The sequence below is a fragment of the Neovison vison genome, chromosome 13, assembly GCF_020171115.1.
Source record: "Neovison vison isolate M4711 chromosome 13, ASM_NN_V1, whole genome shotgun sequence".
In the NCBI taxonomy this organism is placed as follows: Eukaryota; Metazoa; Chordata; class Mammalia; order Carnivora; family Mustelidae; genus Neogale; species Neogale vison.
In genome coordinates, this window is record NC_058103.1 from 5,076,689 (window position 1) to 5,093,351 (window position 16,663).

The 16,663-nt window shown below is 62.3% G+C and overlaps 1 protein-coding gene across 1 annotated transcript in view; it reads left to right on the plus strand.

Moving 5' to 3' along the window:
- BEGAIN (brain enriched guanylate kinase associated) overlaps positions 1-16,663 on the plus strand; it is a 45,575-nt gene that overhangs the window by 12,667 nt on the left and 16,245 nt on the right. The window contains exon 2 of the mRNA XM_044231140.1: positions 5,661-5,689. Coding sequence (XP_044087075.1) covers positions 5,676-5,689 — 14 coding nt within the window. The 5' untranslated portion in view covers positions 5,661-5,675. The remainder of the gene's footprint in view (positions 1-5,660; positions 5,690-16,663) is intronic.

The following is a 16,663-nucleotide window of genomic DNA, read 5'->3' on the forward strand; positions in this document are numbered from 1 at the left end:
CAAGCCAGGACCCCGGTTCAGCTCCCCAACTTACTGGGGGTACCTGGGACAAGCACTCACCTCTCCCTTCCATCGAGTAGGGACGGGAACACACACAGCTCACCTTGTCCTGGGATGAGGGTATGGGCAGGCGACCTGCTATGTGGCCAGCACAGGCCAGCCCGGTGGGGGACGCTGAGGGACACGAAGCCAGCTTCTTAGCCAGGACACGGTCTGTGAACGCTGGTCTCCCCTCCTCTCCTGGAAAACCCCGCTCTCCTCCTCCGTTCCTCTGCTGCGTCTCGGTGTCCTCAGGCTCCGCCCCTCCCTCACCCTGACCTGGAAGCAGCATCTCTACACCCCACACTCACTCCCGTGGTATCTCCTCCAGTCCTGTGACTTGTAGTGCTGCGTCTACCCCAGCCGCTCCCAGATTCACATTTCCTGGACCTGTGTGTGCCCCTGCGCCCTGGCCATGTCCCCACTGGGACGTCTGTCCCCTCCGGACCTGAGCCCCGGTCTTCTCCCTCTTCCAGCCGGGAGCACCTGTCCCACCTGCACCCTCGCCCCGCAGGCCTGGCTTGGCGCTGACTGGACCTCTGGGGCCCCACACTTACCCTTCAGTGCGTCCCCCACACAGCGACGCCAGGGACAGTCCTCTGTTTGGCCCCGTGGGGCTCCCGACCCACCCAGGACAAAAGCCCAAGTCCTGATTGTAGCCCGTGACACACACCTTTGCTCCCCACGGGTGACCAGATGCTCCCAGACTCACCAGCACCACCCCCCCCCCCCGCCCAGAGCCTGCCGCTCCCCTGAGCCCCCTCTCATGGCTCTCCCTTCCTCTTGACCTCCCTTTGGACAGTTCCAGCCAGCCCCAGGCTTCCCTCCTCCCCAGCAGACACTGGGGCTGCGGGGGCGCTGTGCTGACCTCCCATGAATATCCAAACCGTCGGGGCACGGAGCTTCCTCTGGCCCGTTCTCTGCTGAGTCCCCTAGAACGGGGCACATGGTCCATGTTTGTTGAATGAGGGCAAGAAGGCTTCGTAGAAGGCTGTCCACCCTAGATCGTGAAATTGAAAAGGCTGCCTCTCCAGAGGAGCCCTATCCCCAAGATAGTCCCTTACGCATGGCTACCTTGTCACTTGCAATGTCCTTTGAAACTTTTCCATGCTCCCTAGATGTGGGATTGAGCTCAGAGAGGTTGAGAGACTTGCCAGAGGTCACACAGCTGCATAGGAGTCTTCATCAGTGGGAGGTGGGTGACCTCTGTGGTAGCCACACCTGGGATTCGAATCCCCCACGCCCCCTCCACATTGTTCAGCTTGTTTCCTCCCCTGGAGTTGGAAGTCGGGGAGCACGATAAGGGGGAAACTGAGGAAGCCAGAGACCTGTGTGGATTTATGGAGACCTCGGCAGTGGAGCACTAGGGTCAGAGTCTGAGAGGCCAGCCCCCGGCCCCAAGGGAGGACAGGGACTGGCCCAGGGTCACATGGTGAGACAGAGGCCAAGCTGGGACCAGAACCCAGGCTCCCTGTGTCCCAGGCCTGGCTCTCAGCACCAAGCAGGCCCGTCCCCAGACAGAGACTCCCATTCCCTCTCTGTAGTTTGGAAACAGAAGGATTTGCAGTGGAATGGGCAGCAACGCAACCCAGCCAGATGGTCCAGTGGAAGAGGGACACACCGGCTGGCGGGGGTGCGGGGAGTGTGGAGCGGGAGGACCCACAGCCTCAGAGGGGCTCCCCAGGCAGGACTCTGTGCAGATGCACCCTTGGGCTCAGGCACCACCTAGCTTGGGGAGGGTCACAGGGTGGTGAGTGAATGATAGGAGCCAGGAGGCCGGGAAGGCACTCAGGGCGCAGAGCAGGTGCATCTGGGGGAGGGGGGAGGGGGAAGGGGCAACTGCTGCGGTTCTCGTGTCACCGCTTGCCACTGGAGGCCCTCTGTGCCAGGTGCTGGGGATAGAAGTATCGTTTGAAGGGCAGGGACGGAGTGGGAGGCTAATGACCAAGGAGGACACTGGCGAGATGAGAAGTCTCTTGGTGGGCAAGGAGCTACTCCAGATGAGTCGTCAGAGACAGAAGGCACTAGCCACTCGAGATCTGGGGCAGAGCATTCCAGGTGCGGGGAAGACGTGCAAAAGCCCTGAGGCAGGAGCCAGCTGGGTGAGCTTGGGACCAGCAAGGAGTCCAGTGTGGCTGTTGTGTGCCAAGTAAGGGGCATGTTGGAGGTGAGGTCAGAGGGTTAGGTAGATTGGCCTCCCTCCATTGCCTCTTGGGAGCGCTTCCTGTGAGCCACTCACGTGCCTGGGTGCACTAGGAGGATGGCCTTCCGGGGCAAGGACAGAGAGCAGGTGGGCTGAGGCAAGGAGGGCTCATGGGATGTTTTGGGGAAATAAGGTGGCTCCTGAGCTGGACCACCAGGAAGGAACAAGGTCACAGTGTGCCACAGGAGGAGGCGTGGGGCCATGGGTATGGGAGTCCCTGGAGAAGAGTGCTGGGATCCCACCTGCCTGTAGGTCCCTAGAGGGCCAGAGGGTATGTCCTGCCCCATCATTTCACACTGAGGACCCTGGACATCCCACAGGCCCTTCACGTTCATAGCCATCCTCCAATATTGGAGGCCCCCCTCTGGCCCAAGACCCGGGCAGTGCCCCCATTCCCCTCTACCCAGCCCACCAGGCAGGCCCAGGCTTACTTTAGGTGACTTGGAATAAGCCCATATCAGGCTCTGGTCTTGCTTTTGTCATCCGTAAAAGGGGCATTTCAGGAATATTCCCAAATCTTGTGCTTCTGAATTGCAGAGTCAACTTGAACCTGGAGGTCTGGCCCCAACACTAAGACCATTGCCAAAGGCATAACACCTCCACACAGGGCTGGCCTCACTGCTCCCCAGCCACGTACAGCTGTGACTGCTTATCACATGGGCATCCAGAGCTGTGTCCAGGCTCCCAAACCCTGGGTGAGGCGCTAGGCTAGCCCTGGGCCAGGGCCCGGAAAGGCCCTGCCCCAGCGGGGTATGCGTCTGGTATGGAGACCTAAAGCAAACAACTCCACTGGGTCTCCATAGAGGGCTGCCTGGAGGAGGCGATCTTTTAAGGATGAGGGCACAGGCACTGGGCCTGGGGAGAATCTCAGTCTTTGTGGAGGGGTCAGAGCCAGGCTTCAGGGTCTGGAGCAGCAGCATGAAGGGAGGGGCTCCAGGGTGCCAGGGCTAGACCCCCTCTCCTTCCCCACAAGCCTTCCTGGCCTGCTCCCTCCCCCACCACCAGGACAACTCAGCAGCCTCCCCAGAGATTTCTTCTTGGGGATGAAACTCCCAGACAGACCTTTTAGAGAAGCTGAAACATTCACTATAAATAATTAATGCTAGATTTTTTAAATTAAATTTTAATACATTCTTATTAATTTTAGACAAACTCCCTGGCAGGTCATTCACTGTGAGTGATTGAGACAACCAAAGACATAGGAGGGGTGCCCCTAGCCTTTGCGGCTGGGGGGGGTGGGGAAGGCCTCTCTCTCTGAGGGCTGGGTTCCAGGCCCTGCTGGGCTGGGCTGGGCTGGGCTTTGGCCTTTGCTTTCCTTATCCGTGAAATGGGAATGATGGCTTCTCTGCTGAGCTGTCCAGAGGAGCCACCATTTTGGAGGGGGGGTGTCGGGGCGGTAGTGCAGTATTTATCCTTGCCCCTCCGCGGAGGGGGAACTCCCAGGACAGAGTGGGGGTTTCCTTTCTCAACCATTAGCCCCCAGAGGGCACCGCTCACCTCATTGGCTGTCCGCTCCCACCGCTAGCACTTAGCCCAGAGCTAATGCCTGTGCACGAAAGCGCGCCGGGGGATGGAGGAACACTTGGGCTTTTGGGGTTGGGTATGAACCTGGCTGGGGCTGACCCCGAGGAAGCACGGCTCCTCCCACCCAGCGCGGGCCCTGTGGAGGCCAGGTCTGCTGGGTGCTGGGGGTGCCCCAGTGAAGGGACAGAGCTCCTGACTGGAACTCACAGCCAGAGAGGACAGGCAGGAAAAGACACGCCACAGTGGTGTAGGATCTAGGCATGCCCTGTCCGTGTTTATTGAGCGCCTGCTGTATGCTGGGATCTAATGTGCGGAGCCCGGAGATGGGGACCTGGGAAAGGTGGGCTGGGATGGATGCGGGGGCTTTCGGGGGAGGCATTGGCTCGGCGGCCAATTCTCCGTCTTTAGGGGAGAAGGGTTTTTAGAGGGGGTCTGGGCTCGGGGTCTCCGACAACTTTTAGAGTGAGTGTCGTGTCTGGCGACCAATCCGGGCCCCCGGCGGATCCTTTCTTCTAAATTCCTCCCCCCCCCCACCCAGCCCCTCCACTGCCCGCTGGTGCTGAAGGGCAGCAGAGCGCTTCGTCCGCCTCCCCCTGCCCCCAACCCCGGCTCGCAGGTGAGGGTACAGGCCAGCGGAGTCCCGGGAGGGCCTGCCCGAGCACCCGGGGAGTTGGCGGCCGAGCCCGGCGAAGGCCCCCGGGCCGGGCCTCCTAGCTCGGCCCTGTTGGCCGGGCTGCGCCCTCGCCCGGCGGGGCGGTGGGGGAGGCGGCGTGGGGCCCGGACCGGAGCGGAGCGCGCTCCCGGCGGACGCGGCGGCGGCGCCCGGAGCGAGGGGCCGGGATGGGCAGTCATCAGTCTTCCCAGGTGTGTCGCGTGGTCCCTGGGCTCAGACCCCCGTCCCCCCTTAATGCCAGTCGTGGCACGGAAAGACGGGGGGAAAGCTCCCGGGAGCGGCCTCTCCCGGGCGATGGAGAGCCCGCCCCGCGCCCCCCGCTCCGCGCAGGAAGTGCGATCCCGCCCGGGCCGCTCGCGGTCCCCATCGGTCGCCGGCGCCCGCAGGGTTAACGGCAGCGGGTGGGTCTCCCCGCCCGGCGCGCGGAGGGGCTGCCCGGCTGTGCGGGGCTGGGCAGGGAGGGTCTCCTAGCCGCGCGCGGGCGGGTCTGCGCAAGCCCGGCAGGGAGCCCCGCCGGCGAACCGGGCGCGCAAGGGTTAATCCCTCGGGCCCGGGAGGGGCGAGCCAGGCCCAGAACCCCAGAATCTGAGGGCAGCGGGGTCTCTGACTGAGCAGTCCGAGGTCCCAAATGCCATCACCCTCGGATCGTGTTGAGTGTCGGGTTCTGCAATCCCGTATGGTTCCCAATTCCCGGATTCGAACATTCTCCGACTAGGAGATTCTGCGATTCCGGGCTCGGCTTCCTCCGGGAGGGAGCGCGGGGTTGGAAGGGTTAACGGGCGGGCCGGGGGGGGGGGCGGGGAGGGCGGTGTGCGGGGAGCGGCGGGGGCCGCAGCCGCGGGAGAGTTAACGGGGCCGGCCCGGGTCCCCCTTCTTCGGGCGAGACCGGGATCGCCCCGGGCCGTGCCATCCCGAGTCCCCGGGCCGGCCCCCTCTTCCCCCCGGGGGGCGTAACTCGGTGCCGGGGAGCGCGGCGGCCCCGGCGGGCTCACCTGTTACTCGGCCGCGGCCCGGCGCACCCCTGAGTCCCGGGGACCGCGGCCCGGGTCGGGGGCGGAGAGGGCAGGGGTTGGGGGCGCGCGGGCCGGGCTTGCCGCTGACCCAGCCGCGCGGGGCGCCCTGCCGCCGCACCCGCCCGTGCCCGCTGTGCCCGGCTCCGCCCGGCGCGGCCGCGGAGCGCACGCCTCCTGCCTGCTGACCCTCTCGTTTGGTTTCTCGCAGGCCTCTGCCGCAGACATGGAGAAACTCAGGTGAGTGCAGCGTCTCCCGGGCCGCGCGGCTCGCGAGGTCGGGTCGGAGTGGGGGCGCTCGGGAGGGCGGGGTGGGGGGCGCGGAGGGCGCCGCCCGGGCGCAGCCACGGGGCCCGGGCCGCTTCGGCGGGGCTGGCGCGGGCCGGTGTACAGCCGTGGGGTGCGTGTGTGCGCGACGCGAGACAATGGGGAGCCCCGCGCGCGCGGGGGCTTCTTGGCCCGGGCCCGGGGCAGCAGCGGCGGTGGGAGGGGTGCACCGCGAGGGCCTGCACTGCCCCCCCCACCCCCGCCCCAGTGCGCCGCCCCGGACTCTCGGCTGTCCCCTCCCCGGGACCCTCCGGGCTTCTGCGCCCGCTCTTCGCACCGTGTCCCCGCGCCGGCTTGGGGCCCCCTCCCCCCCACTCCCAGATGACAGTTGCCTGGTTCTGAGCTTTTAAGTTTCCGCCTCGTGGGGGCAGGGGTGGGGGATGGAGTCCTCGCGGCTGGCCAGCCGTGGCGGGCGCGTCTTGGAGCCATTTTGGGGGAATCCCGCGAGTTCGGGAGTGTCCCCTGAGGCCTCCCTCGGGGTGCTAAACTTTGAGCCATCGTGGGCTGCCCCGGGCTCCCTTCTCGGCCGGCCCGGGATCAGCCGATGTGAATATTCACGACTTCCTCTTCGACTTCCCTTGGCCACCCTGACCCCCACTTTGGGAACACCCCTCCTGTGTTTTCCTTCCGGAGTCTGAGCCGAGGCGTTGTGTGGGCAGCAGGCCCAGCTCTGACTGCTAGGTTTCGGCACCATCCCCCAAGGTCTGGAGGGTCTCTTGACGCCCCCCCTCCAGCTGCCCCTCCTCCCAAGGCCAGAATCAGCATCCAAGGGGAAAGCTGCTTGGTAGCCAGGACGCATATCCCCTGCGGGTCTGGGACCTAGCAGAGCCCAGGCTTGTTCCAGAACATGCCCCAGGGTCTCAGGGAAAGAGACCCAGCTGACCCTAAGTGCTGTGGGTGAGTTGGGAATGTCCAGGTGGGAACCTGGGACAGGTGGGCTCACAGAAGCCAAAGTCGGGCTGTTCAGAGCAGGGCCATCTCCTGGCCACTGAGCTGGAGTGCAGCCCTCTTTTGGTCCCACTGGGCAAGGACATACTTGTCCCTGGCTAGGAGGAGGGAGCCCAGTCTCTTAGGTCATTGGAGCTCAGACCCAAACTCTGCTGCTCAATCTGGCCCACCTGAGCATGGCCAAGGTCCAGGTGGGGTGGGTGAGGCCCAAAGAGATGATGAGCTTAGGCCTCTGACCTCAGGCCAGAGTCCTCCCTGGTACCCAGGCTGTCATCTCACCCATCTCCCGACCTGGGATGGGTCCCTAGGAAGAGGGGACACAGCTACTTAACTCCTAGCTGCTTAACTCAGCTGGGACTTGAAAGGTAGCATTTATGGGGCACCCCAAGACCAGCTTGGGGGAGGGGTATCCCTTCTGTGGTTCTCTTTGTCTTTCTCTTGCTCTCCATGTCCACCCACCCCTGTGTTCTGGGCAGTGGGACAGAGAGGATGCAGGTAGGCAGGTGAGTGAGGGGGACAAGGGAGCCATCTGGGTAGACACACTCCCTGAGATGCTAAGGGCATCAGGGGCTGAGGGCTTCCCTGGGCTGAGTCCCAAAGGTGAGTGGCAGTAGCCTGGGCTTCTGGGCTGTTCTGGGCCACTTGGGCTTTCACCTGAGGCAGGATTTTGGAGCTGGTGGGGGTGGGGACCCCACCTGGGGGTGGGGGTCCGGACACAGCACAGGGTCCTGCCCTCCTCTTCTTCTCACCCCCATTAGTGTTCTCAGAGCTGCCTTAAGGGCCTTTCCAGACCCTTCCTTACCAGCCAGTGCAGGGACTGCCCCTGTAGGGTTCCATTCTGCACTTAGTGCCGTTGGTGGGGGGTGGGGCAGGGGTCCAGGACCAAGAGGCCTCAAACGAGGTAGGGGAAGTTAGTAAAAACGGGAAGGTCATGGGGCTTGGGCACCCCCAGAGCCAGTCTCCGGCCTCAGTTTTCTCATCTGTGAAGTGCATGTCCTAATCATCCCATGCCTCGGCAGGGCTCTTGGGAGAATGAGGTGCCTCACCTGAGACCCGGCCCATAGCAGGGGCCCAGGTGGGGGATCACTGGGGGGCGTCTGAACCATACTTCGGTGGGTTCCCCAAGCTGGAGAAGGTGCGTTTTTGGTCAAAATGAAGGGGTCTTGGGGTGTCCTGGACCTCACCTCCTACTCCCAGAGCGCAATTCTGCACTTTGCAGGCTGGGCCTGGGGATCTGAACTGAGCTTCCGGCAGGTCCTCCCCTCCCCCCACCCTACAACACCCCCCCCCCCCCACTGTGGAGCCTGGAGCCAAGTCTAGCTCGAGGAAGGGTCCAGGAAAGGTGATGAGTGCACAAAAGGAACCCAGGGCTCCCTTCGTGGGTTTTCCCTGCCCCAGCCCCTCTGCAGACTCCCTCTGCTCACCCCCCACCCCATACTGAAGCCCCCCTTCCCAGTCCCCAATAAGCTGCCAAGCCTTTCTGCCTCGGCCTGTGCTGTTCCCCTGCCCAGAATGCCTTTCCACCTGCCTTCTTGTCTACAGGGTAAACTTTTTTCTCCCTGTCACCTATTCTCTGTTGCTTTTGGGACTCTCTTGTCCCTCACCCTTGAGTGGAATCATTCCCTTTCTGCGTACTGAGTCCTGCATTGGGCACTGAGACCACATAAGACCCAGGCCAATCCTCCAGAGCAGGTGGGGACACAGGCCCATCAACAACAGATCTTCCCAAGGATCCCAGGCCAGGGACACTGGCTTGGGATATCAGGGAGGGCTTCCTGGAAGCAGGGGTATTTGAGCCATGGCTTGAAGAATAAATAGGAGTTAGCAAGGAGGATAGACCAGAGAGAACTCCCAGGAGGCACAAAGTCCATAGGAGGCCCTAGGAAACAGGGATGCATTCCAGGGGAAACAGGGGAGGGGGTGGGGAGCCCCCTCTGGCGTGTGCCCTGAAGGGGAGCCCCTTCTAGCAGAGCCTGGGTCTGCCCCCTCAAGTCTTCCATCCCCAGCACCCAGCGGGGGCTCACCCACAGTCATGCTCCCCCAGGTCTGGCCACCTCTGGCCACCTCTGACCTGGGGTCCCGTGTCCCCTTGCCCTTGCTCCCTCAGCCCTCCTGCCTCTGCCTGTGACACTTGTATTTGTGGCTGTTGGCGAGGCCAGGCCGCTGTCTGTTTGCAGGGCGGGGAGGTCAATCCTCAAATCAGTCCCCTCCTCCACTCTCCCCTGCACAGGGTCCCCTCTGCCTTCGCTCCTGTGCTCCTGCCGTGGCCACTTTGTCTGCCGCAGGCCTTTGGGCCGGCCCCGTCCCCTCTGTGATGGAGGAAAGTGGGTCAGCCGCTGCAGGGACAGAGCAGGTGCCCCGGAAACCAGAACTCTTCCTGCTATGCGGCCCCCCCTCCCTCTCCCCCAACCAGGATTTTTCAAAGTTGTGAACTGTGACCAGCATTCAGAAAAGGGAATAAATATCTGTGCCGTCTAGAGATCAAGTTTAGAACGGCAGGCGCCCGGGTCAAGAAGATGAATACCGCTGGCCCTCTAGGGGCACCCCAACACCCCTCCCCTGTCCCGGCTCCCTCCGGCTCCCCAGAGGCCTGGGGGAGGGGGCAGGTGGCTGGCATTTGTGACAATCCATTCTTCGTTTTCTGCATCCTTCTGCCACCTGAGAGGTCTCTGACTTTCTCACAGACAGAGCCCCTTTTCTTGCCTGGTCTAGAACCTCCCGTCCACAGAGCCTTGCAGCCTGCGCTCCAAAGGCTGGCCTTTTCTCGCCAGAACAGTGTGTTTGCGTGTTGGCGGCGAGGCGGGGTGGCCCGCAGCTGGTGTGAGTGCTGTCCCTTTCTTCTCTGCTGGAGCAGTGGGGTTGGCTTCCTGCTTGGACCCCTGGGGACCGAGCTGTAGGATGGGATGGTCCTGCCCCAGTGCTCTGGGGACCCATGTGCTGCATGGTTCGGGGTCCGCCCCACCCCAGGGCAGAGCTGTAGGGTCAGGAAGAAGGGGTGGGCCACGCTCCTAGTGCAGCCCAGGGCCGTTGGGAGGTCCATGACCTCCCAGCACTTGGCATCTTGGCATCATCTTTGGGGGTGGGGTGGGGGGAACATGGTGCTGTTTCTCAGGGTGGGGGGATGCCACCTGCACTCCCCTGGATTGGTGCTCACTGGGGGTTCCCCTTCTGTAAGTTCTGTGCGTGTTTTCCCACCAGGCTCTCTGACCAGCTTGTGGGTCTTCTTAGACCAGGTCCTTGTGCCAGTCACCTCCGCAGCCACTAGCTTCCCTCCCTTGAAACGGTCCTGTGATGAACAAAGTTCTTAACTTTTTAATTCGGTTGAACGTTTTCGGCTTGTCCTTTCGGAGTAAAGCTTTTTGCCCAGAGACACCCCAATGTTCGCGTCGCTGCTCTTTGACGTACTGTGATGACTGATGTTTGCTGTGGTTGTGCCCCTGCCAACGGCCACTCTCCGTGCTGGGGACGCTGTGGGGAAACACCAACCTGGTGTCCTGGACATAGACACAGACGACACGTCATGACGGAAACGTCCAGTCCCACTGACCTCCTCTGCCATGACTCTCCCCTCTAGCCGCCTGGCCTCCTTGCCATTCCTCAAGCACATTGGACAGGTTCCTGCCCCAGGGCCTTTGCCCAAGCTCTTCCTTTCGACCTGGAATGTTCTTCTCCAAATATCCATATGAGTCCCGCCTTCCCTCCTTCCACATGATTTTCAGATGTCAGGGGGACATCTGGTTTCCTGACTGCTCATTCCATTCATAATATCAACCCCCCCTCCCTGCCCCCTCTCTGCCTCGATTTTCCCTGCCACCCCGATCTCCAGCTGACTAGTGATTTGCTTTATTTTTTTATCTTATTACCTGTCTCCCCACTCCCCTGTCCAGAACACCAGTCCACTGCTGACCTCCAGTGTTTAGAACTGGCACATAGTAGGTATTCAGTAAATGCTTCTGGATGAGGCCACACTGTGGCAAAACAGTGCAGAAGGAGGAGCCGGACAGCTGCTCCTCACTCTTCACAGCGCTCAAGAGGGAGCCTCTCCCTCGCTTGTGCCCCCTACCCGACTCCTTGGGCCCTCAGAGAGTAGTGTTGTTTATTATTATGTTTTTATATCATCCCCTGGGAGGCCCTCAGAGCTGCGAGAGCCTCTGGGGGAGGGATTTGGCCTCAACAGGAGGTGGGGGCCCTACTGAGACAAAGAGCAGGGACGGGGGGCCTTCTGGACGGGGGCAGGAGCCTGGGGCAGGTGGGAGAGGGGCACCTGGAAGCAGGTCTTAAAGGTGGGGCAGCTTCCTCCCATGGCGGCTGAGCTCTGACCTTCCCCGGATTCTCCGCCTCCTGCCCTCCCAGCTGTGAAGGATCACAGAGCTGGAGGGCTCGGGGGGAAACTGAGGCCAGAAAGGGACTCATCTGGATCTCTGGGGCCAGGAAGGCCACAGCGTCCCCAAACATCAGGACGGTGCCTGGTTGGAAGAGGCCTGTCTGTGTCTGGACCACATGGTGCAGCCCAGCCCCCTGGGGATGCCTGTGACACCCGGTCCCCTCAGACAAGCAGGCTTCCCACCCTCCCTTCCAATGTCCCCCTCCTCCAGGCCACAGCAGCACCCTCCCTGAAGCCCAGAATTGAGGACACACCTCTGACAGCTCCAGATCCCTGCTGGCCCCCCCCAGAAGACCCAAACTCTTGTGTGGCGCCCGGGCCACTTTCAGTGCACGGCTGCTCCCCTCACTGGTCGCTCAGAGGTGGCCCGTCCCGCCTCCCTCCACAGGGACCCCTTTTCCCATCTGCGAGTCTCCAGTGCCTTGGCCCTCTGCGTTGTCACTGTTGATGTAATTTGCTCATCGATCGCAGGCTTGACAAGTATTTATTGAGCACCTACTGTTTGCTACAGGCTGTCATAGGCATGGAGGAGATGGCAGTGACCAAAAACTTCCTCTCATTAGGGGAGACAGAAAACTTTTTAAATAAATATCACAGTGACCAGTGCTGTGGAGACCAAAAATGTCCCCAGAACAGAAGGGCCGTGAGTGTGTTGGGGTTGAGGCAGCCCAGCCTGGGAGGCCCGCCACACACAGGGAGGCCATAGCTGGGTGCAGGCCTGAGCAGGTGACGGGTCACCACAGTCGAGGGGCGGGGGAGAGCTCCAGGCAGAGGAAACAGCAGGGGCAAGGTACAGAGAAAGGGGATGTCCTGCGAGAAATGGGGACAGCCCCGAGTAGCTGAGCAGAGTGATAAGGAGGCCAGGGAGGTGAGGGGGACCGGTGGAGGCTCCGGCTGAGTGGGGATGGCTGAGGGCTGGCGAGCAGAGCCATAGTGGGATCGGCTCTGTGTGGCGCGAGGGGGCACAGCTGGGAGGTCATGGGGGAAGGGCAGGGACCAGGAGAGTCGTGATGGCAGCTTGGACACCGCCGCCCCCCTGCCCTCCGCCGGGCAGTGACCATGGAGGTGGGCGAGAGTTCTGGTGTATTCAGGAGGAGAGCGGACAGGGTCTCCTGATGGGTGTGAGGGAAGGCGGGGCATCCAGGACAACTCCTGGGTGTTGGGCCAGAGCAAAGGACAGAGCCATTGTCACCTGCGATGGGGAGAGCTACAGGGGGAGAGCAAGTCTGGGGACACGTGGGCTGCTGTCTTACCCATGGGTTTGGGGTACCCCTGCTGCATACTTGCTCTGGGTAGGCCCCCTATCCTGGAGGCCATCCACATTCTCTGGGCAGGGTGAGCACGCAGTAGGTGCTCACTGAGGGTTGAAGGACTGGCTGCCAAGTCAAGAAGAGCTTTTCTGGGGACCAGCCACCTGCTGAGACCCATCTGATGCCTCCAGGATTGCCTTTGGGTTTTCTTGTTCCTTCCCTTCAGACTGCCTACTCTCTGCCTCTTGTCTTCTCTGCCCACTGGGCAGGCCCAGTCCCTCCCTAAGTGGGGTCCCCAAGGCTCTCTGCCTCACTTCTAAACCTGACCCTAGCGGAGGAAGATTGATGTGCTAATTTTTTACTATGGTGTGAATGACTACCTTGCTTTGACTTCCCCCTTTGGGTTTCCAGGCACTACAAAGAGACCCTCCACACTGACTATTCTTTCTTCTTCTGCCCTGCCCTTCCAAGTCATCTACCCTCACAGCACATCTGAGTCCCCACTCTGGAAAGCCTCCCTGATAAAGCATGTGATTAAGAAGGTAGACTCACCTGGCTTTGAATCCCGGCTCTGTCACTTACTGGCTATGGGGCCTTGGGCAAATTTATGCATCTCTCTGAGTCTCAGTTTCTGCCTCCACAGAGTGGGCATCATAAGAGCACCTACATTAGAAGGTTGTTTCCAAGATTTCATTGTTACCATGGATCTTGGCACGGGGTTAATGGTCTGCCTGTTAACTGCCCGCCCCCACCCGCTGGTGCTGGGGCTGGTGAGCCAGTCACGGAGTCCACCCCAGGGCAACAGTGAAGAGACCGTCTTGACGGAGTCGCTGATCTGAGGTGGGGAAGACAAGAAGGCTCTTGGATGAAGGTGGCAGGACGTGGGGCCGGGTCTCCTGGGGTCCTCAGCCCCTCGTCCCACATCCCTCATGGCCAGCAGCGTGAGGGTGCTCTCCTGGGGTCCAGTGTCCTGGCAGGAGAGGGTGCGGACCAGGGCTGGGAGACTGTGGTGACGTCTGCAGGGGCCGCCCTGGGGTGGGGAGGCCATCCTGGGAGAGTAGCCTGTACTAGCCCAGTGCCCTTGAAAGACGCCCTTGCCCCTGGCCATGACTCCTCTGTCTGCCGATGGGCAGCACCCCCAACCCAGGGAGGTGAGGATTCAGTGAGGACACACCAGTGGCACACAGTAGGTCTCACTAGGGGACTGAGTAACTGAATGAGGGTAATCTCAGGGAGCCGTTTCCTTCAGGAGGTCATGGTGGTCACAAGTGCCCACAAGTGGGTTTTGAATCTGAGGCCCAGAAAGGCGGCTCTTTCCGTCCCGGTGGTGAAAACCCACCATCATAGCTCCCCTTTTCCTCCAGATGAGGTTTGGCCTCCTGGGGAGTGTCTCTTGCCCTGGAGAGGTGTGTGGGGAGGGGGAGGGTCAGGGGTAGCTGAGGAGAGGAGAGGAGGGCGGGGCCAGCCAGGAGCCCAGAGTGGCAGGGCATGGAAGGAGCGCAGGGTTGGGGCCCTGCGGTGTTGGGGTCACCACGAAGCCTCCCACAGCTCTGATGACCTTCGTGATCCCCGGATTCCAAAAAACAGGCCCCCCCACCGCTCCAGTTACCATGTGCCCATGTCTGTCTGCAGTGGCACGCCGGCTGGTGGAGGTGCAAATGAGTGAAGCCGTTGTGGGATCCTTGGTGGGCGGCCATGAACCCCATCACCAAAGTATTGAATGGTGGTGCCTTCTCAGCCGGGGCGCTCGAGGGCGGAATTTCAGGTGCTGGGAGGCTAATTTGGGAGCCCCTCATGCCTGTGGGGCCAACCCCATGGTCATTCCATCCATCCATCTCCCCGTGGGCACCCCGACTCTGGGTGGAGAGCAGGTCTGGCCTCGGGGCAGGGGAGGGGTCTGGGGCCAAGTGTGCATGGTTGCGCCTTCCAGGCCCCCCAGTCTAGAGGAGGACACTCAAGAAAGAGCAGACGCGCAGTGCCCGGCTGGGTGTGAGGAAAGAGGGGGTTGGGCAAGGGGTGCCCAAGGAGCCCTTACAAAGCCAGGGGTTCTGGGGGGGCTTCCTGAGGGCTCTGTGGCTTGCCCCCCCAGAGGCAGCCTCCTTGGGCCCCCCTTCCTGGCTCAGCCACAGGAGGGAGAGCCCCAAGCCACAGCCTGGTGCCCCAAGGGAAAGGACCAGACACTTGGCCTGCACTCAGCGCCTTTGGCCTGTGTCTCCCCTGCCAGCACTGAGTCGGCCCTTCCCCCCAGGCCAGGGATCTGGGATGCACCCTGGCCCCCCGCCAGGATGTTCTCGGACCTTCAAGAAGGAGAAGGAGAAGGCAGTGCTCTCAGGAGGGGGAAGGCTCAGCCCTGCCACCGTGGGCTCCGTTGGTCCCAGCAGGCTGAGAATGAGGACAGGCAGCATCCCCACAGAGCAGCGAGGGAAAGGGGCAGTCTTAGAGGGTCAAGAGAAGGTGGTTTTTGATGTGGGAGAATGTTCTGGAAGAGAGAGAGAGAGACGCTGGTGGCCAGGGAGCAAGGGGGGAGTCACTGAGCCGCACCCAGAGGGGGTCGAGGGCTGCCAGCCACGCCAGCGGGCGGTGCCGGGTGTCGGGCAGATGTGGGTAGGTGGCTACACCTGGCCAGGGACATCTGTGTGAGTTCCCTCGGGGCGGCTTCGTTTCCTCAGTGGGGCGGAGGGATGGGGAGGCCGAGCAGGGAGCAGAAGGTGTGAAGTCGCTTTCCAGGCGGGTGGGAGAGGGGACGAGCTGGGAATGTGCGACGATTCCAGGTCATTCCGTCAGATGAGCACAAAGCGAGTCCCAGCAGGCAGCTGTGTGGTTTCCTGCTGTCCGTGGAGAGGCGGCCTTCACCAGGCTGGGGTTTGGTCCCAGTGCTCCTGCGATGAAGGGAGAGGCAGGGAGGGGATGAGGAGCCTGGTGCATGGGTACCCGGTGGGTGATGGAGGGAGGGGCGTCCCCAGCGTGAGCTGGGAAGAGAGCAGGGTGTCGGAAGTGGGATCGCTGAAGGCAGCCAGCACTGGGGAAGGCCAGAGGGGCATCCCCGCGGGCGTGAGAGCTGGCGTGGGTGCCCCCCGGCCCGTGGAGCGCCAGCCCTCTGCCGCGTCACCCCCACCCCTGGTCATCATTGCAGCAAGAGTTTTGCGTTGCCGCGTGCCAGCCACATGCTGGGGACCCACGTTGTCTGCCACTGATGGCCACCTCTTTAGGGCCCAGAGTCCTCAGCCTTCTCCTGATGGGCCTTTCCTGAAAGGGCTGCTGGGAGCTCAGCTGAAATCAGGGCTGCCCAGAGGCCGTGGGCTCCTCCAGTGCCTGGCCGCCAGCCTCTGCCATGTGCCTGGTCCGGCACCAGGCTCTGGGACCCTGAGGAGGAGGCACAGACACGGCCCCTGTACCCAGACAGCACCCCCTGCATTGTAAGACCGGGACCAGGATAGCGAAGAGGGCATGTGACCTAGCTGGAGGTCTGGGAGGGCTTCCTGGACGAGGTGAACCCAAGAACCAACAAGCTGGGAAGTGGTGTGCTGAGCAGGAAGGGCAGCATGTGCAAAGGCTCGGGGTAACTTGCAGCCACTCTGTCCACGTGCCCAGGTCACCCTGCCATGTCCCAGCCCAGGGCACCCCCTGGGTCTGTCCAGCCTCCAAGGGCTCATTAGGCAACAGGGACCCCAGCTCCTGGCACGTGGTTCTGCCTTGGCAGAGAGAGGGGGATGCAGGTGCTGGGCTGCGGCCACCTGATAAGGTGAGGCGGGCTGAAGCGAGAGGGGGCACTGGAACAGCCATGTCATGGGGGGCCGTGGGGAGGGCAGGGATGATGCTCCTGCTGGGTGACCTTAGCGGGCCAGGAGAGAGTAGGACCCGGGCAGGTGTGGAGTTCAAGGAGCTCCTACATCCTCTAGCTTGAGCTGGTGACCCTTCCTGGCTGTGGGCCCCTAGGTCAGCCCCGGGACAGTCCCCTGTCCTGGGGCACATACATGGGCACACACACGCGCCATGCACATGCACGTGACCTTCCCCAGGACCTTTGCCAACAGCTCAGTGATGGCGGTGACAGCCTGGTGTGGGATCCCCATCTCCATGCCCCTGGCGCTGCTGAGGGCAGCTGAGGGCTGTTGGGAGGCTCTGGGTGGGCATAGCTGAGGCCCAGAGCAGTACTGCTGGGGCCCCAAACTCCTTCCCTCTGGGGAGAAGCTCCCCGACCCAACAGGAAGCTGGACGGCATGCCCTGTGGGGCTCCACGCCCACACGTCTGCCCTGGATTGTGCTTGGGTCACCTCCCGTCTTGGGCTCCAGGCCCCACCTCCA